The sequence below is a fragment of the Coregonus lavaretus genome (assembly GCF_964263955.1).
Source record: "Coregonus lavaretus genome assembly, chromosome: 10".
Classification (NCBI taxonomy): Eukaryota; Metazoa; Chordata; class Actinopteri; order Salmoniformes; family Salmonidae; genus Coregonus; species Coregonus lavaretus.
The window spans coordinates 8,443,488-8,466,645 of NC_139997.1; the positions used below are offsets into that span (position 1 = coordinate 8,443,488).

The window sequence follows — 23,158 nt, forward strand, 5'->3', positions numbered from 1 at the left end:
GAGCTCGTCTGACACAATGGAATGAACCAATGGAATAATCCAGGCAGGCTCAATTATATACTATTTTGAACCCTGGTCTGACATGACTGTCTGTGTCCAGGTTATGGGATGGCAGGGGACCTGAAGTGTCTCCTGGCCACATGGTCCCAGTTCTCTGAGGAACCTCTGAAGATGGAAGGAGTGTTAGATCTACTGAACGTGCACCAACAGGTACAGTACAGTTCACCTCAGACCCACCTGGTCTACTGTAGCGTGTTGGCCCTAGAGAGGGTTATGTACATACGGCATATCTGACTATACATTACCAAGATCATCTGAGTATTTTCACTCTCTAGCTGCAAGCTTTGAGGCACAGTCAAGACTACATTCAAGTTCTTCTGGGGGTATAGATTTGTATTTGTATTTGTAGATGGTAGGCTATATAGGTTAAAAAGCAGCAAAACTACATTATAAGATTATATAAAAACAGGCCGTGTTACTACATTATTGAAAATAGGCCTCCCCTCTTCTAAGCGTGACCAGTATCCTGTATGTGTGTGATCCCTAGATGCAGCGTAGCGCCAGCAGTCGGGGTGGCAGTGGGGGTCCCCGTGGAGTGCTGGTTGGGGAGGGCCCATCAGAGAAGGGTCTCAGTCTCCTGGTCCAGCAGGTCCTGGGGAAACCCCTGGATAAGATGGAACAGCTGTCTAACTGGGAGAGACGACCACTGAGGACGAGTCAGCTACGATACGCAGGTAAACCCACACGCTACGGAGGTACACACACACACATACACACGCACCAGCTTACTTAGGGGACTCTTCTCCAGGTTCCCCTCTCTGTAGGGCTTTGATGGCTTTGTTATGGAAGGTTTGGGAATCGCTTCCTTTTAAGTGGTTGTAGAATTTAACTGCTTTTTTCTGGATTTTGATAATTAGCGGGTATCGGCCTAATTCTGCTCTGCATGCGTTATTTCTCTCCGTCTCTCTCTCTCTCTCTCTCTCTCTCTCTCTCTCTCTCTCTCTCTCTCTCTCTCTCTCTCTCTCTCTCTCTCTCTCTCTCTCTCTCTCTCTCTCTCTCTCTCTCTCTCTCTCTCTCTCTCTCTCTCTCTCTCTCTCATTCTTGTGAAGGCCAATAAAGGGAACTGAACTGGAGCCTCGTTCCAATGTCCATAGCTACTTCCTAGAATGCATGCCCAATATATGTCCTCATACTTCAGTAGTATCCTAGTGTAGACATTTTAAACGCTGTCTGTCTTTGAAGAGATAAAGGGACAGACGATACTATCTCTCTCTTTTGATCTTCCTCTTATCTTTATGAACTCTCTTATCTCTTCATCACATATTCTTTCCAGTTATTTTCTCTCACGCTTTCTCACGTCTACCTCCTCACCCTCCTCTCTCTCTCTCTCTCTCTCTCTCTCTCACCATCCTCTCTCTCTCTCTCTCTCTGTCTCTCTCACACCCTCCTCTCTCTCTCACCCTCCTCTCTCTCTCTCTCTCTCTCTCACACCCTCCTCTCTCTCTCTCACACCCTCCTCTCTCTCTCACCCTCCTCTCTCTCTCACACCCTCCTCTCTCTCTCACCCTTCTCTCTCTCTCTCTCTGTCTCTCAATTTCAATTTCAATTTAAGGGCTTTATTGGCATGGGAAACGTATGTTAACATTGCCAAAGCAAGTGAAGTCGATAGTAAACAAAAGTGAAATAAACAATAAATATTAACAGTAAACATTACACTCAGAAGTTCCAAAAGAATAAAGACATTTCAAATGTCATATGTCTATATACAGTGTTGTAACAATGTGCAAATAGTTGAAGTATAAATGGGAAAATAAATAAACATAAATATGGGTTGTATTTTCAATGGTGTTTGTTCTTCACTGGTTGCCGTTTTCTTGTGGCAACAGGTCACAAGAAATGGCACACTGTGGTTTTTCACCCAGTAGATAAGGGAGTTTATCAAAATGTGTTTGTTTTTTCAAATTCTTTGTGGATCTCTGTAATCTGAGGGAAATATGGGTCTCTAATATGGTCTCTTTTTCTCTCTCTCTCTCTCCAGCTGTCGACGCGTACTGCTTACTGGACGTCTACTCAGCCCTCTCTTGTGACCCAGCATGCTTTGGGCTGCCACAGGACTTGTGCTCGATCTCCTCACTTCAGACGGAGAAGAGTAAAGCGGAGAAGAAGAGTAAAGAGGAGAAGAAGAAGCAAGCCCGGGTCAGAGGCTAACTACAACTTCGCCACATCGCCGCCACTATTGTTTTGTTTGGTTAAGGGTTAGCCAGGGTTGTCATGGCAAAATGTTTTAAACATCATGAAACTTGAATTCCAAGAAGTGTTACTCCCTATAAAGCTCAATGAGGTGATGACAAGTTCACACAACTTAGTCCTGGGTGGTTTCAGTACTCTTATTCTACTTCATAGGCTACGTAGAACCAAGCAGGGATAGAATGGCTCTTTTTAGAATGTCTCCTCTACCAATCAGAGCAGGGTTTAGGTCTTATTGGACAGGGTCAGGAAGTACCTCCCTATTTCAAAACGTTTCTCTCTATTGAACACAACCCATGTTTAAAGCTTTCTCTCTCTGTAATATCAGGCACGCCGGGAGTCAGACCCAGCCCCAACCTCGACCCTAGGCCCAGAGAGAACTCCCCAGCCTGGGGAGGAGAGTCAGAGTCCACTGCCCCCCCCCATGGCTCCTCAGCAGCTGCGTGTGGTGTGTGACAACATGCTACAGGGTCTGGGGCGCTACCTGCGCTGTCTGGGGGTCGACGTGCTATTGCTGGAGAATACTGACGACCACAGGGTGGCTGCACAGGTAGGATACACAGTAGGACTGACAATAGAGAGGCACACACACACACACACACACACACATATTCACTGAGGCAGAAACTTGGAGAATGACGCTCTCTCTATATTTTCTTCTGTTCCTCAGTTAGCCCAAGAAGACGGACGAGTCATACTCACCTGTGGTCAGCCGTACCAGACGGTAAATATGAACTGCATGTTCGAGTGAATGTCTCATTATGTCTGTGGTTGAACTGGGTTCTAACTGTACAGTTGGTATATGCGGAGTCAGGAGATGTTCATTGTGTGTTTGTGTGTCTAGCTGAAGTCCCAGGTGGGAGAAGGCCGCTGCATTGCCCTGGACTGCTCAGAAAAAGCCCGGGACCAGGCAGTACGAGTCCTGAAACACTTCAACGTCCAGCCAACCCAGTCAGACATATTCAGCCGCTGTCAGGTCGGTCAACAGTGTGTGTGTGGGTGTAATCGTTTGTATGTGCGTGTGCGTACGTGCCATGGTTTCCGTTAGGGAAGTTTGGCACCGGACAATGTGAACGGCAAGATTTTAATTTACTGGATATTTGAGAAATTTACCGGACATTTACATTTTAAATTACTCTGCCATTTTTTAAGTAATGTCCACCCTGTCCTTGACTTTTCCTAAATAAGTCTATAGAACACACTGTCGTTGTTAGAATCTTAACATCACTAACAGAATGTGTGTTTATAAGCAGTTTGTAAGAATTTGCCCCTCATTCACCGCCAGTCAGCCTGCGCAGCTGATGGCCCATCGAATCTACACCTAAACTACACTGAACACAAATATAAACGCAACATGGAACAATTTCAAAGATTTTATTGAGTTACAGTTCATATAAGAAAATCAGTCAATTGAAATAAATAAATTAGGCCCTAATCTATGAATTTCACATGACTGTGAATACAGAGATGCATCTGTTGGTCACAAGGTAGGGGCGTGGATCAGAAAACCAGGCAGTATCTGGTGTGACATCCATTTGCCTCATGCAGTGCGACACATCTCCTTTGCATAGAGATGATCAGGCTGTTGATTGTGGACTGTGGAATGTTCACCCACTCCTGTTCAATGGCTATGCGAAATTGCTGGATATTGGCGGGAATGGAACATGCTGTCGTACACGTCGATCCAGAGCATCCCAAACATGAGTACGCAGGCCATGGAAGAACTGGGACATTTTCAGCTTCCAGGAATTGTGTACAGGTCCTTGCGACATGGGGCCGTGCATTATCATGCTGAAACATGAGGTGATGGTGGCGGATGAATGGCACGGTATCTCTGTGCATTCAAATTACCATCAATAATGCGATTGATTGTGGTCGTTGTCTGTAGCTTATGCCTGCCTATACCATAACCCCACCGCCACCATGGGGCACTCTGTTCACAACGTTGAAATCAGCAAACTGCCCTGCCCGGTACAGTTCAAACTGGGATTCATCCATGAAGAGCACACTTCTCCAGCTTGCCAGTAGCCATCGAAGGTGATAATTTGCCCATTGAAGTTTGTTACGACGCCGAACTGCAGTCAGGTCAAGACCCTGGTGAGGACGACGAGCACGCAGATTAGCTTCACTGAGACTGTTTCTGACAGTTTGTGCAGAAATTCTTTGATTGTGCAAACCCACAGTTTCATCAGCTGTCTGGGTGGCTGGTCTCAGATGATTCCGTAGGTGAAGAAGCCGGATGTGGAGGTCCTGGGCTGGCGTGGTTACAAGTGGTCTGTGGTTATGAGGCCGGTTGGACGTACTGCCAAATTCTGTAAAACAACGTTGGAGGCGGCTTTTGGTACAGAAATGAACATTCAATTATCTGGCAACAGCTCTGGTGGACATTCCGGCAGTCAGCATGCCAATTACACGCTCCCTCAACTTGAGACATCTGTGGCATTGTGTTGTGTGACACAACTGCACATTTTAGAGTGGCCTTGTATTGTCCCAGCACAAGGTGCACATGTGTAATGATAATGCTGTTTAATCAGCTTCTTGATATGCCACACCTGTCAAGTGGATGGATTATCTCACTAACAGGAATGTAAACAAATTTGTGCACAACATTTTAGAGAAATAAAGTTTTTGTGGGTATAGAACATTAATGGGATATTTTATTTCAGCTCATGAAACATGGGACCAACACTTTACATGTTGTGTTTATATTTTGGTTCGGTAATATATCTAAACTAATTCACACACACAATAAGAGTTAGCCTAAATACCAGATTAAATTGACAGTCTGATGGGTGACAATATTATCAATTGTCAAATTGTATATAAAGAGAAGGGCACAGATTGGAATTGACACGGAGTCAAATCCTCCTACAGAGTCACATGCAGTTAAGACGTTGTGATTTCAATATGGTGTCAGAAAGAGCAGATTCTGTATTTCCATCAATGAATGAAAAGCATTATTTTGCAATGAAATGTTTTTTGCTCCCGGACAGTTAGGGCCGGCAAAAAAAAGTATTATCGGCTAAAAGCCCCAATTACCGGCAAGCGGACAGTTTGGCCTGGTACGTGCACATGCATGTGTATTCACTTACAGTCATTTTCACATGGACAGTTTCATCATTTCTGTTTCACTCTGAAGATAATAATCTACATAATGAAATCATTAGGAAGAACACTCATCTGATTTCCAGATAACTCCCTGTATCACTTCCTGTTCATAACATTACATTTACATTTTATATTTTAGTCATTTAGCAGACGCTCTTATCAAGAGCGACTTACAGTTAGTGAGTGCATACATTTTCATACTGGCCCCCCGTGGCAAACGAACCCACAACCCTGGCGTTGCAAACGCCATGCTCTACCAACTGAGCTACAGGGGACTTGTGAATGTGGTCGTGCATTATGTCATCATAGACTTGTGCACATTATTCTTTAGCTTTAATACTATCAGAGCAACTGTTGAACAAGGGTGTGGAACTCTTATGAACATAAACAACAGAAAAATATTGGTTGCTAGGGTGATGTGTACGGAATAAGCCAGCTCATGGTAGTTTAGTTCCTTTTAATGTATTCGTCATGAATGATACAAAAAAGACACTTATGACGTGTTAGCAGAGTTATTAGTCAGTCATTTGCCCAAGGGATGTCCAGTACTATACAGTATCTCTAAGACACATGTCATGTCCTGGAATGGTGGAAAGGAATTGAGTGTGTCAGGAAGTAGCAGAGAGAGGGCAGCGCTGGAGACCAGTTTCCTGTAAATCATAATGTTTGAAGTGCCTACTGTGGTAATATCACTGGAACAATGGGATCTTTACTGTGTGCTGTAAACAGGAGGTGTCTGCTGGGAACCGACAAGACAGACAGACAGAGCAGAGAGAGGGGTCAGCCACGGAGAGGAGAGGAGGAGGGCATAGAGGAGGCGTAGGGAGACAGAGGGGGAGACGGAGAGGAGGATGGGGGAGACGGGGAGGAGGATGCGGGAGACGGGGAGGAGGATGGAAGAAACAGTAGAATGGATGTAAAGCAGAGGAAGGTGAAATATGCAGACAGAGGATAAAAGCGATTGATAGAGAGAAGGTGAAATATGCAGACTGAGGATAAAAGAGATTGATAGAGAGAAGGTGAAATATGCAGACAGAGGATAAAAGAGATTGATAGAGAGAAGGTGAAATATGCAGACAGAGGATAAAAGAGATTGATAGAGAGAAGGTGAAATATGCAGACAGAGGATAAAAGAGATTGATAGAGAGAAGGCGAAATATGCAGACAGAGGATAAAAGAGATTGATAGAGAGAAGGCGAAATATGCAGACAGAGGATAAAAGAGATTGATAGAGAGAAGGTGAAATATGCAGACAGAGGATAAAAGAGATTGATAGAGAGAAGGTGAAATATGCAGACAGAGGATAAAAGAGATTGATAGAGAGAAGGCGAAATATGCAGACCGAGGATAAAAGAGATTGATAGAGAGAAGGCGAAATATGCAGACAGGATAAAAGAGATTGATAGAGAGAAGGCGAAATATGCAGACAGAGGATAAAAGAGATTGATAGAGAGAAGCGAAATATGCAGACAGAGGATAAAAGAGATTGATAGAGAGAAGGCGAAATATGCAGACAGAGGATAAAAGAGATTGATAGAGAGAAGGTGAAATATGCAGACAGGATAAAAGAGATTGATAGAGAGAAGGTGAAATATGCAGACAGGATAAAAGAGATTGATAGAGCGAAGGTAGAAAAGGCATGAAATAAGAGAGATAATGTTCAGACCTGATTCTTTAATACCATATGCTGTCAAGTCATCTGTTTATTTGTACGATCCTCTAACTACAGAAGTCCATCTTTTCATGTTCTATTGGGCAATACCTATAATGTTTACCAACAAACATTACTGGGGTAATGTTTTGATGTATTGTTGTTTTCTACATTTAAGTGTGGGAAAATAAGATATGATTCTTATTTCAGATGTTTGAAGATACAGTGCTTTCGGAAAGTATTCAGACCCCATTTGACTTTTTCCACATTTTGTTCTGTTACAGCCATATTCTAAAATGAATTATATTGTTTTTTTCCCTCTTCAATCTACACAATACCCCAGAATGACAAAACAAAAACAGGTTTTTAGAAATTTTATTTTATTTGAGAAAAATCAAATAAAAACCTACATCACATTGACATTAGTATTCAGACTCTTTACTCAGTACTTTGTTGAAGCACCTTTGGAAGCGATTACAGCCTCAAGTCTTCTTGGGTATGACGCTACAAGCTTGGCACACCTGTATTTGGGGAGTTTCTCCCATTCTTCTCTGCAGATCCTCTCATGCTCTGTCAGGTTGGATGGGGAGCGTCGCTATTTCCAGGTCTCCAGAGATGTTCGATCGGGTTCAAGTCCGGGCTCTGGCTGGACCACTCAAGGACATTCAGAGACTTGTCCCGAAGCCACTCCTGCGTTGTCTTGGCAGTGTGCTTAGGGTTGTTGTCCTGTTGGAAGGTGAACCTTCATCCCAGTTTGAGGTCCTGAGTGCTCTGGAGCAGGTTTTCATCAAGGATCTCTCTGTACTTTGCTCCGTTCATCTTTCCCTCGATCCTGACTAGTCTCCCAGTCCCTGCCGCTGAAAAACATCCCCACAGCATGATGCTGCCACCACCATGCTTCACCGTAGTGATGGTTCCAGGTTTCCTCCAGACATGACGCTTGGCATTCAGGCCAAAGTTCAATCTTGGTTTCATCAGACGGGCGGCCAGCTCTAGGAAGAGTCTTGATGGTTCCAAACTTCTTCCATTTAAGAATGATGGAGGCCACTGTGTTCTTGGGGACCTTCAATTCTGCAGAAATGTTTTGCTACCCTTACCCAGATCTGTGCCTCAACACAATCCTGTCTCTGAGCTCTACGGACAATTCCTTCGACCTTCCTTCTTCTCTGACATGCGCTGTCAACTGTGGGACTTTATATATACAGGTGTGTGCCTTTCGAAATCATGTCCAATCAATTGAATTTACCACAGGTGGACTCCAATCAAGTTGTAGAAACATCTCAAAGATGATCAATGGAAACAGGATGCACCTGAGCTCAATTTCGAGTCTCATAGCAAAGGTTCTGAATACTTATATAAATAAGGTATCTGTTTAGTTTTTTTTATACATTTGCAAAAATGTCTAAAAACCTGTTTTTGCTTTGTCATTATGGGGTATTGTGTGTAGATTGAGGATTTTTATTTATTTAATCCATTTTAGAATAAGGCTGTAACGTAACAAAATGTGGAAAAAGAGAAGGGGTCTGAATACTTTCCGAAGCACTGTAAGTTGAGGCTAGTCAGTCAACCAGTCAGACTACAGGACAGATTTTAGACAAGACCTGGGTGTTCTGTCCTGACCTCCAAGGGTCCCTCCTTCCCACTTGTAAATTCTTAGCTCGTGGTCACTGACTGACTACTGGACAAATATCTCCCTCCTCAATGCCTCCAGCCACCATTGGTCCCAGGCAGAGACTGTTTGTCTGTTTGCCTCAAATGGTTTTGACTCTGACTACACTGCTTCTTCTAACCTATACAGTATATGTGGAAGAGAGAGGACCTCAGTTTAGTTTAGTTTGAGAGTTGGTTTGTGGTCTGAAATATGTTTGATTGCTGCTAAAGACTCATGAAAAGTTGCAAAAACCAGTGTCTTAAACTAAGCAAAGTGAGCAGCTTTGTAAACAGATCCAATAGACTGAATTCTATACACAATTGAACTTCAGTTCCTTGTGTGACGTAGGCCATTGACAAACCACTTCTATATAGTCAGTGGTGAAACAGTGAAGGGATGCGTGATATGAAGGGGGAAAGAGGTTGATATTGGGAAGGAAGGGTGCGTGTCTGAGCTCTCACTGTTGAAAGCCCACCCAGGCCAAGTTAACCCCTTTGTAAAGTCCTTTGATTAGCTGTGGGTGGGTGTCTTTCTCTTGACCAGGCCCAGCCTCAACTCCCACCAAAGCCCTACCGAGCCCCCACTTCCAGCTCCCCCGTTCTGCACACACACACAGTGGATGGGTGTCTTTCTTGACCAGCCTCAACTCAGACCCCCTCCCTTTCTGCTCCCCTGTTCCCCCTGAAAGCCTCTCTCTCTCTCTGGGAGGCACTAGAGGACATTCCTGGTCCTGAACCCCCTCTATACCCCCTGTGTGGCCCATTGATACACACGGCCAATGATTAACCCCTCTACCGCCTGAGAGAAGACCATGTCATTTATTTCAGTAATCCCCTTTTTTCTCTCTCTTCAATTCAATTTAAGGGCTTTATTGGCATGGGAAACATATGTTAACATTTTTTATTTATTTTACCTTTATTTAACTAGGCAAGTCAGTTAAGAACAAATTCTTATTTACAATGACGGCCTACACCGGCCAAACCCGGACGACCCTGGGCCAATTGTGCGCCGCCCTATGGGACTCCCAATCACGGCCGGTTGTGATACAGCCTGGAATCGAACCAGGGGGTCTGTAGTGACGCCTCAAGCACTGAGATGCAGTGCCTTAGACCGCTGCGCCACTCGGGAGCCCATTGCCAAAGCAAGTGAAGTACATAATAAACAAAAGTGAAATAAACAATAAATATTAACAGTAAACATTACACTCAGAAGTTCCAAAAGAATAAAGACATTTCAAATGTCATTATGTATATTACAGTGTTATAATGATGTACAAATAGTTAAAGTACAAAAGGGAAAATAAATAAACATAAATATGGGTTGTATTTACAATGGTGTTTGTTCTTCACTAGTTGCCCTTTTCTTGTGGCAACAGGTCACAAATCTTGCTGCTGTGATGACACACTGTGGTATTTCACCCAATACATATGGGAATTTATCAAAATTGGATTTGTTTTTTAATTCTTTGTGGGTCTGTGTAATCGGAGGGAGATATGTGTCTCTAATATGGTCATACATTTGGCAGGAGGTTAGGAAGTGCAGCTCAGTTTCCACCTCATTTTGTGGGCAGTGTGCACATAGCCTGTCTTCTCTTGAGAGCCAGGTCTGCCTACGGTGGCCTTTCTCAATAGCAAGGCTATGCTCATTGAGTCTGTACATAGTCAAAGCTTTCCTTAAGTTTGGGTCAGTCACAGTGGTCAGGTATTCTGCCACAGTGTACTCTCTGTTTAGGGCCAAATAGCATTCTAGTTTGTGCTGTTTTTTTGTTAATTCTTTCCAAGTAATTCTCTTTTTGTTTTCTCATGATTTGGTTGGGTGTAAATGTGTTGTTGTCCTGGGGACCAGCTTGCTTAGGGGACTCTTCTCCAGGTTCATCTCTCTGTAGGTGCTGGCTTTGTTATGAAAGGTTTGGGAATCGCTTCCTTTTAAGTGGTTATAGAATTTAACGGCTCTTTTCTGGATTTTGATAATTAGCAGGTATCGGCCTAATTCTGCTCTGCATGCATTATTTGGTGTTTTTTGTTGTACACAGAGGATATCTTTGCAGAGTTCTGCATGCGGAGTCTCAATTTGGTGTTTGTCCCATTTTGTGAATTCTTGGTTGGAGAGCGTACCCCAGACCTCACAACCATAAAGAGCAATGGGTTCTATAACTGATTCAAGTATTTTTAGCCAGATCCTAATTGGTATGTCGAATCTTATGTTCCTTTTGATGGCATAGAAGGCCCTTCTTGCCTTGTCTCTTAGATAGTTCACAGCATTGTGGAAGGTACCTGTGGCGCTGATGTTTAGGCCGAGGTATGTATCGTTTTTTGAGTGCTCTAGGGCAACGGTGTCTAGATGGAAATTGTAGCGCACTCTCTCTCGCTCTTTTTCTGTCTATCTCTCCTCTCCACTCACTTCTCTTTTACTGTTTGAAGTTGTGTGTGAATCTGAGATTGGATTCCATTTTGCTTCTCTAAATGCTGACCTTTACCACAGTCGTACAAACCCAGTGATAATTCCCAACTCTGACTCTCTTTAGCAGGACTTTCGTTCAAATGACACTGCAGTATTTTGTGAAACGACCGCTGTAACAACTGGGAGAAGGGGTAGACCAGCTATCTGTAACAGTAGTTTCTGAGATTAACTCAGTGATGGGAAGGCAGTGTGTGCTTAGATCAGATCATTGTTTGTCTGCCAGCCTTTGGTCTCTGTATAGCCACACACTTTACATTTCAAAAAAATTGTCATTTAGCAAACGCTCTTATCCAGAGCGACTTACAGTAGTGAGTGCATACATTTTCATACTGGTCCCCCGTGGGAATCGAACCCACAACCCTGGCATTACAAGTGCCATGCTCTACCAACTGAGCTACACGGGACATACCACAACGATAACCAAGGCTCTCAGAAAAGGTTTGTGGGTTACTCATAGAAATCATTTGGGATTCCTACAGTAACAGAACGGAGGAGTTCCTTCCAGACACGGGTTGAGCTGTACTAAATAAGTCACATCACACTGTACTACCGCTATCATCACTCTAGAGATCAAATATCAAAATGTGTTCTATAACTTATCGCCTGAGACCAACATTCCATTAATGCCCAACGTTCTACTGCCAAGTCCTTCATGTAAACGCCTTGCAACGTATTACTGCAGTTGGGTTACAATTAACTTTACTGATAACTAAGTAGTGAATGGTGAATATATTAATGTTATTATGGATACATGAGAGATTCACTAGTAATTATTGTGTGTGTGTAATTCTACATGTACACCAAGGAGGTTTCACTTCTGCTCTGGTGACCTTTATGGTGACCTATCTATCCTTTCAGATATCTGTAGAATTTAACCTTGACGTGCCCATATCATTTAATCTCTGAAATCGTTCCGCTCCCAGAATTCCATTGAGGGGATAGGTGGATAGAGTTAGGTTCACAGTCCACCTAACTCTCTCACCACCACTACCACTGTTCTGGGTTTGGCTGCGTCCCTATTCGCTTTATAGTGCACTACTTTTGACCAGAGCCGTAGTGCACTATTTAGGAAATAAGATGCCTTCTGGGACGCAGAACTCTGACCCTGCCGTACCCATCCCAATCTATATTTTCCGTCGAGTGATCATCAGATGTCTGCCCCGGCCTTTTATTCCTTCTTTTTTTTTAAGTGTTGAGGTGGGCGGCATCCCAAATGGTACCCTATTCCCTGCGTAGTGCACTACTTTTGACCAGAGACCTATTGGCCGTGGTCAAAAGTAGTGCACTATATAGGGAATAGGGTGCCATTTAGGAGGCAGACATGGTGAAGATGGTGAGTGAGAGAGACTAGACATCAGCCTGCCTGCCTGCCTAGCCCCAGACCTAGACAGACGCACAGCACTGCAGAACTGAGGTTCCCACGAGCCATAGAGTGAGAAGTGAAAACAAGAGTGACAGGAACTGTAACACCGTGAGAGTGGGGGAAACTGAGAGATTGATAGTGAGAAGAGAGTGAAAGGGAGAGATTGATAGTGAGAGAAGAGAGTGAGGGAGCTAGAAGAGGGTGAGAGAGAGAGAGAGAGAGACGATTGGAGGACTCTGTTCTTTTGAGCTTTGATCTACAAAGGGGGGCAACAGGCTGAGAGAAAAAAGGAAGAATGTGAGAGGATGAGACGTTTTAAGTTACCCTTCACTGGGTTACACTCTCACACTCCCAGTAAAGGGTATCTGTGTGTCAGAATCTGGGTTTGGCCTTGCAACACAATTAATACCTATTCTCTCTCACACACACACACACACACAACCAGTCAAAAGTTTGGACACACCTACTCATTCAAGGGTTTTTCTTTATTTTTACTATTTTTTACATTGTAGAATAATAGTGAAGACATTAACACTATGAAATAACACATGTAGTAACCAAAAAAGTGTTAAACAAAGGGTGGCTATTCTTCAAATAGCCACCCTTTGCCTTGATGACAGCTTTGCACACACTTGGCATTCTCTCAACCAGCTTCACCTGGATTGCCTTTCCAACAGTCTTGAAGGAGTTCCCACATATGCTGAGCACTTGTTGGCTACTTTTCCTTCACTCTGCCGTCCGACTCATCCCAAACCATCTCAATTGGGTTGAGGTCGGGGGATTATGGAGGCCAGGTCATCTGATGCAGCACTCCATCACTCTCCTTCTTGGTAAAATAGCCCTTACACAGCCTGGAGGTGTGTTGGGTCATTGTCCTGTTGAAAAACAAATGATCGTCCCACTAAGCCCAAACCAGATGGGATGGCGTATCACTGCAGAATGCTGTGGTAGCCAAGCTGGTTAAGTGTGCCTTGAATTTTAAATTAATCACAGACAGTGTCACCAGCAAAACACCCCCACACCATAACACCTCCTCCTCCATGCTTTACGGTGGGAAATACACATGCAGAGATCATCCGTTCACCCACACCACGTCTCACAAAGACACGGCGGTTGGAACCAAAAATCTCAAATTTGGACTCCAGACCAAAGGACACATTTCCACCGGTCTAATGTCCATTGCTCGTGTTTCTTTGCACAAGCAGGTCTCAAGAGCGTTGGGCCAGTAACCGATAAGTCGCTGGTTCGAAACCCTGAGCTGATTTAGGTGAAAAATCTGTGCCCTTGAGCAAGGCACTTAACCCTAATTGCTCTGGATAAGAGCGTCTGCTAAATGACTAAAATTTCAATGTAAAATGAGGAGGGGTGAGGGAGGGTAAGAGGGGGAGAGACGTTCCTCAGACACGCCGATACATTCCTAGGGGAAACCATCCCAAATATTTCCCACTGTGTGTGGCAAAGGGTCCGTGTCTCCTGTTAGCGACTGGGCTCGGAGCGAAGTCACACACACACCGTTCAGACACAGACACACACACACACACTGACTGACTGACTGACAGACAGACAGGCTGTCTGCGGACTGAGGAAAGCCTGGGGCCCTGTAGATGATTGATATGTATCTGCCTGGTGTGTGTGTGTGTGTGTGTGAGAAAGAAGAGAGAGAGCGAGCGTGTGAAAGTCGATAGAGTGTGTGAAAGTCGATAGAGAGAGCATTTGAAAGTCAATAGAGTGTGTGTGTGTGTGTGTGTGAAAGTCGCTAGAGAGAGCATGTGAAAGTCGATAGAGAGAACGCGTGAAAGTCGATAGAGAGCGTGTGAAATTCGATAGAGAGAGCATGTGAAAGTCAATAGAGAGCGTGTGAAAGTCGATAGAGAGAGCGTTTGAAAGTCAATAGTGTGTGTGTGAAAGTCGATAGAGAGAGCATGTGAAAGTCGATAGAGAGAGCGTTTGAAAGTCGATAGAGAGTGTGTGACAGTCGATAGAAAGTGTGTGAAAGTCGATAGAGAGCGTGTGAAAGTTGATAGAGAGTGTGAGCGTGTGAAAGTCGAGAGAGGAAAATCCCCTAGAGAGACAGGCTGCAGTTATTGAACCTGTGCAGCTTATCTTCAGGGTGACTGCTGTCCCACGTTCAAGTTGATTCTCACAGCTGTCTGTCTATCCTGTAAGACAATAGAGTAGAGTTTCCGGAAGAGAAGTGGGCTGATGTTGACATCCCTGGATGAGCCATAAGATGAGCTGTCTGTCAGCAAGCATCTGGTCCGAAAGACCCACGTCTAGTCTGTTTTCCCACAGTTATTTTGGCCCGGGGATCACATAGCACACCTGTGTGTGTGGGAACCGTATGTCTGTGTGGGTGTGTGTGTGAACCGTGTGTCTGTGCGTGTGACTGCGTGTGTGAGAGAAAGCGTTCCATGCATGTTACCTTACACAGTTAGCCAGAATGACGGACCCTGTGTCTACGTGTGTGGGTGTGAGAGCTTGTGACTGTGTGAGGACGGACCCCGGGGTTGGCGTGCTCAAGGACACTTCATTAAAGATCTTGGGGATGGTTTTAGAGTTAATAATCTGGCCACCGCTTCCTGTTCACACCCCTCCTCACCCCTTCCTCCCGCGTCTCCCCCACACTGGGCCCTCCCGCTCTCTCTGATTCAGATTAGCCGTGGCGAGGAATCCGGAGCACCCGGCTGCTGGAATGTCCTGTTTGTCTTGCTCTGTTTGTGCTTTTTGTACGCTGTGTTTTGATTGGCTGGCTAGCATGTGTGTGTGTGTGTGTGTGTGTGTGTGTGTGTGTGTGTGTGTGTGTGTGTGTGTGAGTATGAGACTGAGAGAGAGAGAGAGTGCCTGCCTGGGCTGGCCTGATGTGTCCCATTGTCTGGGAGCCAAGCTGCTTCCTGACCCTGCTTTCTCCTATAGCCAGACCAGAGAGGTGTCTGTGGGAGGGGGGGACCCTCAATGGGGCTTTTCCTCCAAACACCAATACAATGAAGTAGTGCGTAATTTCCCCTGTACTAACCCCCCCCCAGCGTTCCACCAGTTGCTCTGAGCTCTTTCTCCATTTCTGGAACGGACGCTCCTCTCTAACCTACAGTGTTCTGACTTACTGTTCCGTATGTGTGTTCCTAGTGTTCTGACTTACTGTTCAGTATGTGTGTTCCTAGTGTTCTGACTTACTGTTCCGTATGTGTGTTCCTAGTGTTCTGACTTACTGTTCCGTATGTGTGTTCCTAGTGTTCTGACTTACTGTTCCGTATGTGTGTTCCTAGTGTTCTGACTTACTGTTCCGTATGTGTGTTCCTAGTGTTCTGACTTACTGTTCCGTATGTGTGTTCCTAGTGTTCTGACTTACTGTTCCGTATGTGTGTTCCTAGTGTTCTGACTTACTGTTCCGTATGTGTGTTCCTAGTGTTCTGACTTACTGTTCCGTATGTGTGTTCCTAGTGTTCTGACTTACTGTTCCGTATGTGTGTTCCTAGTGTTCTGACTTACTGTTCCGTATGTGTGTTCCTAGTGTTCTGACTTACTGTTCCGTATGTGTGTTCCTAGTGTTCTGACTTACTGTTCCGTATGTGTGTTCCTAGTGTTCTGACTTACTGTTCCGTATGTGTGTTCCTAGTGTTCTGACTTACTGTTCCGTATGTGTGTTCCTAGTGTTCTGACTTACTGTTCCGTATGTGTGTTCCTAGTGTTCTGACTTACTGTTCCGTATGTGTGTTCCTAGTGTTCTGTGTAGTTGTCAGTCACATTGTAGTGTTATGTGTGTGTGTTCTGAGTTGTAGTCATGTTGTAATGTATTAAACTACAGTGTGTGCTGTGTGGTCTGACACTGTCTAAATGGAAAAGGTCTGACTGATGGGCCAATGTGAGGCCTTTAGCAAAATAAGGACAGATCGCGAGAGATGGAGGGGAGGGGGGGGGGGACATGGATAGAGAGACTGACTTGAGGGAGAAAATATGTGAGAAAAATAAGGACAGAGAGAGAGACAACAAGCAAGACTGGGTTAGAGGGAGAAATATGAGGGAGAGAGCAGTTAGAGGGGGAGAGAGCAGTTAGAGGGGGAGAGAGCAGTTAGAGGGGGGGAGAGAGCAGTTAGAGGGGGGGAGAGAGCAGTTAGAGGGGGAGAGAGCAGTTAGAGGGGGAGAGAGGGAGAGAGCAGTTAGAGGGGGAGAGAGCAGTTAGAGGGGGAGAGAGCAGTTAGAGGGGGAGAGAGGGAGAGAGCAGTTAGAGGGGGAGAGAGCAGTTAGAGGGGGAGAGAGCAGTTAGAGGGGGAGAGAGGGAGAGAGCAGTTAGAGGGGGAGAGAGGGAGAGAGCAGTTAGAGGGGGAGAGAGCAGTTAGAGGGGGAGAGAGGGAGAGAGCAGTTAGAGGGGGAGAGAGCAGTTAGAGGGGGAGAGAGCAGTTAGAGGGGGAGAGAGCAGTTAGAGGGGGAGAGAGCAGTTAGAGGGGGAGAGAGCAGTTAGAGGGGGAGAGAGCAGTTAGAGGGGGAGAGAGGGAGAGAGCAGTTAGAGGGGGAGAGAGCAGTTAGAGGGGGAGAGAGCAGTTAGAGGGGGAGAGAGGGAGAGAGCAGTTAGAGGGGGAGAGAGGGAGAGAGCAGTTAGAGGGGGAGAGAGCAGTTAGAGGGGGAGAGAGGGAGAGAGCAGTTAGAGGGGGAGAGAGCAGTTAGAGGGGGAGAGAGCAGTTAGAGGGGGAGAGAGCAGTTAGAGGGGGAGAGAGCAGTTAGAGGGGGAGAGAGCAGTTAGAGGGGGAGAGAGGGAGAGAGCAGTTAGAGGGGGAGAGAGCAGTTAGAGGGGGAGAGAGGGAGAGAGCAGTTAGAGGGGGAGAGAGCAGTTAGAGGGGGAGAGAGGGAGAGAGCAGTTAGAGGGGGAGAGAGCAGTTAGAGGGGGGGAGAGCAGTTAGAGGGGGAGAGAGGGAGAGAGCAGTTAGAGGGGGAGAGAGCAGTTAGAGGGGGAGAGAGCAGTTAGAGGGGGAGAGAGCAGTTAGAGGGGGAGAGAGGGAGAGAGCAGTTAGAGGGGGAGAGAGCAGTTAGAGGGGGAGAGAGCAGTTAGAGGGGGAGAGAGGGAGAGAGCAGTTAGAGGGGGAGAGAGCAGTTAGAGGGGGAGAGAGCAGTTAGAGGGGGAGAGAGCAGTTAGAGGGGGAGAGAGGGAGAGAGCAGTTAGAGGGGGAGAGAGCAGTTAGAGGGGGAGAGAGCAGTTAGAGGGGGAGAGAGCAGTTAGAGGGGGGGAGAGAGCAGTTAGAGGGGGAGAGAGCAGTTAGAGGGGGGAGAGCAGTTAGAGGGGGGAGAGAGCAGTTAGAGGGGGAGAGAGCAGTTAGAGGGGGAGAGAGCAGTTAGAGGGGGAGAGAGCAGTTAGAGGGGGAGAGAGCAGTTAGAGGGGGAGAGAGCAGTTAGAGGGGGAGAGAGCAGTTAGAGGGGGAGAGAGCAGTTAGAGGGGGGGAGAGAGCAGTTAGAGGGGGAGAGAGCAGTTAGAGGGAGAGAGCAGTTGGATGGAGAGGGGGAGCAGTTAGATGGAGGGAGAGAAAGGGGGAGCAGTTAGAGGGGGAGAGAGGGAGAGGGATAAAATATGGACAGAGAGAGAGAAAATATGAATTCCTGCTATGTGGTGATGTCATGAGAACTGGCCCAGGGCAGACAGAGCTGTTTATGTCCTCCAGAGTAGAAACCGCTCTGGAGGGAGGGAGTGATGAGGGGGTCCACTTTTTTGCGCCCGCAGCACAGGGAGAGAGCCGAGCAGTGTGTGTTCCCAGAACGGAGCGGAGGGAACACCAGCGAGGAACTTAGTCATAGCCTACTGTAGCTAGCTAGCTCGCTGGTGTGTCTGTGACAGACAACGACCCCAGTTACACATCCTGCAAAATCAACTAACCAAGCTTCTAGAGCTGCCTGCCATTCTTTAGTTATAATATTAATATGCCACTCTCTTTATCCAAAGCGACTCACAGTGTAGGGCTGTCCCCAGAAAAAAGAAAAAAAACTTGGTCAACCGAAAGTCGGGTCACTTGTTCTGTGTTGGGTCTCCTGGTCTGTGTTGGGTCTCCTGTGTCGGGTCTCCTGTTCTGTGTTGGGTCTCCTGCTCTATGTTGGGTCTCCTGCTCTGTGTTGGGTCTCCTGCTCTGTGTTGGGTCTCCTGGTCTGTGTTGGGTCTCCTGGTCTGTGTTGGATCTCCTGGTCTGTGTTGGGTCTCCTGTTCTGTGTTGGGTCTCCTGGTCTGTGTTGGGTCTCCTGTGTTGGGTCTCCTGTTCTGTGTCGGGTCTCCTGCTCTGTGTTGGGTCTCCTGCTCTGTGTTGGGTCTCCTGGTCTGTGTTGGGTCTCCTGTGTTGGGTCTCCTGTTCTGTGTTGGGTCTCCTGCTCTGTGTTGGGTCTCCTGGTCTGTGTTGGGTCTCCTGGTCTGTGTTGGGTCTCCTGTTCTGTGTTGGGTCTCCTGGTCTGTGTTGGGTCTCCTGTGTCGGGTCTCCTGTTCTGTGTCGGGTCTCCTGCTCTGTGTTGGGTCTCCTGGTCTGTGTTGGGTCTCCTGTGTTGGGTCTCCTGTTCTGTGTTGGGTCTCCTGTTCTGTGTTGGGTCTCCTGTTCTGTGTTGGGTCTCCTGCTCTGTGTTGGGTCTCCTGGTCTGTGTTGGGTCTCCTGGTCTGTGTTGGGTCTCCTGGTCTCCTGTTCTGTGTTGGGTCTCCTGTTCTGTGTTGGGTCTCTTGGTCTGTGTTGGGTCTCCTGTGTCGGGTCTCCTGTTCTGTGTCGGGTCTCCTGCTCTGTGTTGGGTCTCCTGCTCTGTGTTGGGTCTCCTGCTCTGTGTTGGGTCTCCTGCTCTGTGTTGGGTCTCCTGCTCTGTGTTGGGTCTCCTGCTCTGTGTTGGGTCTCCTGGTCTGTGTTGGGTCTCCTGGTCTGTGTTGGGTCTCTTGGTCTGTGTTGGGTCTCCTGTTCTGTGTCGGGTCTCCTGCTCTGTGTCGGGTCTCCTGGTCTGTGTTGGGTCTCCTGCTCTGTGTTGGGTCTCCTGCTCTGTGTTGGGTCTCCTGGTCTGTGTTGGGTCTCCTGGTCTGTGTTGGGTCTCCTGGTCTGTGTTGGGTCTCCTGGTCTGTGTTGGGTCTCCTGGTCTGTGTTGGGTCTCCTGTTCTCTGTTGGGTCTCCTGCTCTGTGTTGGGTCTCCTGCTCTGTGTTGGGTCTCCTGCTCTTGTCAACAGTGTACTGGTCTCTCGCTGCTTAATCTCTGGAAAATATATCTTGTATAAACATAACATGACAGGCATTTCAAGAAATTGCTCTCAGGTCATAGTGTAAGAGGGGCATAAAGACGAGATGTGGATGCCTCATACACACACATCCACACACTCTCACACAGAGACACCCACACATCCACACACACTCTCACACAGAGACACCCACACACGCACACACTCTCACACAGAGACACCCACACATCCACACACGCACACACTCTCACACAGAGACATCCACACACACACACACTCTCACACAGAGACACCCACACATCCACACACACACACACTCTCACACAGAGACATCCACACACAAACACACACACTCTCACACAGAGACACCCACACATCCACACACACACACACTCTCACACAGAGACACCCACACATCCACACACAAACACACACACTCTCACACAGAGACACCCACACATCCACACACCCACACACTCTCACACAGAGACATCTACACACACACACACACACACACACACACACACACACACACACACACACACACACACACACACACACACACACACTCTCACACAGACACCCACACATACACACACACACTCTCACACAGAGACACCCACACATCCAAACACACACACACTCTCACACAGAGACATCTACACACACACACACTCTCACACAGACACCCACACATCCACACACTCTCACACAGACACCCACACATCCAAACACACACACTCTCACACAGAGACATCTACACACACACACACTCTCACACAGAGACACCCACACATCCACACACACACACACACACTCTCACACAGAGACACACACACTCTCACTCAGAGACACCCACACATCCACACACACACACACTCTCACACAGAGACACACACACTCTCACACTGAGACACCCACACATCCACACACACACACACACACACACACTCTCACACAGAGACATCTACACACACACACACTCTCACACAGAGACACCCACACATACACACACACAGTGCAGGAGAATGTTAGTTGCGTAAGCAGCACCAGGTTGAGACACGCTGATCCCTGAGGAGACCCCCAGCACTAGTGCTGTGCGATTAACCGAAATGTAGGTTATTTTTCGGTTTTTAAACAACTAATTGACCGACTTTGGTTCAATTATTTGAAAATCAATTTTGTTCAGTTTTTTTCTGTGAGCTCAATGCACACATTGCACTGAAGTTTCTCTAGAGATAAATCAGATCATGACCGAACTGTGCAATGTAGTAGGGAGTTGTAGTTTCCAACGGGCCAATATTCTACATAGTTTAGCACAGAAAACGTGATAATTAACTACAATAACCATAATCCATTGCGTGGCTACTTGTCCGGTCTGTTTCTTTTATGCCTGCTATGCTAGACAAGAGGGGATACATAGAGAGCAGTTGCTTCATGAGGTATCTACCTGAAAATACATTATCTAAGTGATTGATAGTTGGTATTCAGCAGTCATAAAAGTAGGCCTTATTTACTTTGAAGAACTACTAAAATAGTGATTTTGTCAGACAGCAGAGGCAGCAGCTCTATACAGATGAGATGATGACTTGGAATGAAATAATGAAGTCATCAAATGTAATATACACAACAACTGAAATATTTTAGTGAAGTAATGTGAATAACTGATGGTTGATAAGTGATAAGCAGTAATGGGAAGTCACTACCATCATGGGACTGTATTAATTGTTTTATTCTGTGTTACAGCATTCAACCCACATAATGCATAGTGCATTTAATGTTTGAAAATAAAATATGGAAACCGAAATCAAGAATCTTGATTTATTATTTAATAATGGAATTGGAACCTAACCGGACTCAAAAAGCACTAATCGCTCAGCACTACCCAACACAGACCATGCGTGTGCGTCAGAATGATTGTGTTTTTGACGTATTGCTGTTCGTCTAAGGACGTTTGGCTATGTGCTCTCTTGTGTCATCCATCATTGTGATGTATTGTTGGTGTGTGTGTGTGTGTGTGTCTGTGTGAGCATGCTCATGTGCCTGTGTCCATGTCTATGCATGTGCGTCTGTTAAAAGTGCATGCTAATGTGTGTGTGTGTGTGTGTGTGTGTGTTCGGAAAGGAGGTCAGCCTGAGCCTGGCAGCGTTTCCCCCTCAGTCCTCTATCCAGCCTGCTATGCTGCCTGCGTGATGTTATCAGGGTTGGGAGTCTGTTTGCTTTGGAAGTGCTGGGCAGTCCGGGGTGGGAAGGGTGGAAACGAGACACCCCCAGGGGACAGCCGAGGTAGAGGGCCCAGGAAGTTAAAGACCTTGGCCTGGGAAAGGGCTGCTGGGGCTGGGAGAGGGAGAGACCCGGACCAGTACTGAAAGTCAGTGTATAAAAATGGAATGGAAAAATAGCTAGCCAGCCCCGGTTGGGTCGGTTAGGGTCAAAAATAAGAGATGATGATGCGCTACTTGCGTCTTTCGCCTTACCCCTCTTCTCCTCAAGACAAAAGCAGTTTTCTCACAGGAACTGGAACAGGAACTGTAGCAGGAACTGGAACAGGAACTGGAACAGGAACTGGAACAGGAACTGAAACAGGAACTGGATCAGGAACAGGAACTGTGTCACGCCCTGACTCAGGGAACGCTTAAATGTTGAGTCAGGGTGTGTATATTCTTTGTTGTGCGTTTTCTATGTTTGTGATCTAGTATGTGTGGATCTATGTTGGCCGGTGTGGTTCCCAATCAGAGGCAGCTGTCGCTCGTTGTCTCTGATTGGGGACCATACTTAGGCAGCCTATTGGCACTGTCTAGTTGTGGGATCTTGTTCCTTGTAAGGTATGTTGTGTGTTCTACCTTGGACTTCACGTTTCGTTTCCTTTGTTGTTTTGTCGTGTTGTTTATTACGTTAATAAACATGTACGCATATCACGCTGCGCCTTGGTCTGACCCATCATTCAACGAACGTGACAGAAGATCCCACCAAACACGGACCAAGCAGCGTGCCCAGGAGCAGCAGACACCCTGGACACAGGTAGTGGAGCAGAGATCATGGACTTGGGGAGAGATAAGAGAGGATCTGGCCAAGCATATGGAGGCCCTGAAAGGGATGAGGGAGAAGGAGGTGAGATTAGCCGATAGCGGACCCTGGGCGAAGGAGGAAGCCCAGGCAGGAGAGGTGAAACGGAGACCCGAGAGGCAACCCCAATACATTTTCTTGGGGGGGGGCACACGGTGTGGACGACGAGGCAGCAGGAGGCCGTGAAAGGGCGGATCTGCAGGTTAGGAGAGGAGGCCACCATGTTACGGGGGCTGTTGGCTCAGAGGGAGCAGGAGTTATTCGGTCAGAGGGAGGCGCTACAGGAGGCTAAAAGGGAGAAGGAAAGAGTAGAGACACGGCGAGAGGAGCTGGTTAGGCAGCAGAAGGAGCGGGGGTTAATAAAGGAACCCAGTCCTGCTCCTCGCACCAAGCAAGTGGTGCGTGTCGCCAGTCCGGTCCGGCCCGTTCCTGCTCCCCGCA

At 46.7% G+C, this 23,158-nt stretch overlaps 1 protein-coding gene across 1 annotated transcript in view; it reads left to right on the forward strand.

The window, feature by feature from the left end:
- The window catches only part of exd3 (exonuclease 3'-5' domain containing 3), a 59,470-nt gene that overhangs the window by 16,562 nt on the left and 19,750 nt on the right, over positions 1-23,158 (forward strand). Inside the window, exons 15-20 of the mRNA XM_084170828.1 lie at positions 101-210; positions 548-734; positions 2,039-2,196; positions 2,576-2,797; positions 2,918-2,971; positions 3,092-3,223. Coding sequence (XP_084026954.1) covers positions 101-210; positions 548-734; positions 2,039-2,196; positions 2,576-2,797; positions 2,918-2,971; positions 3,092-3,223 — 863 coding nt within the window. The remainder of the gene's footprint in view (positions 1-100; positions 211-547; positions 735-2,038; positions 2,197-2,575; positions 2,798-2,917; positions 2,972-3,091; positions 3,224-23,158) is intronic.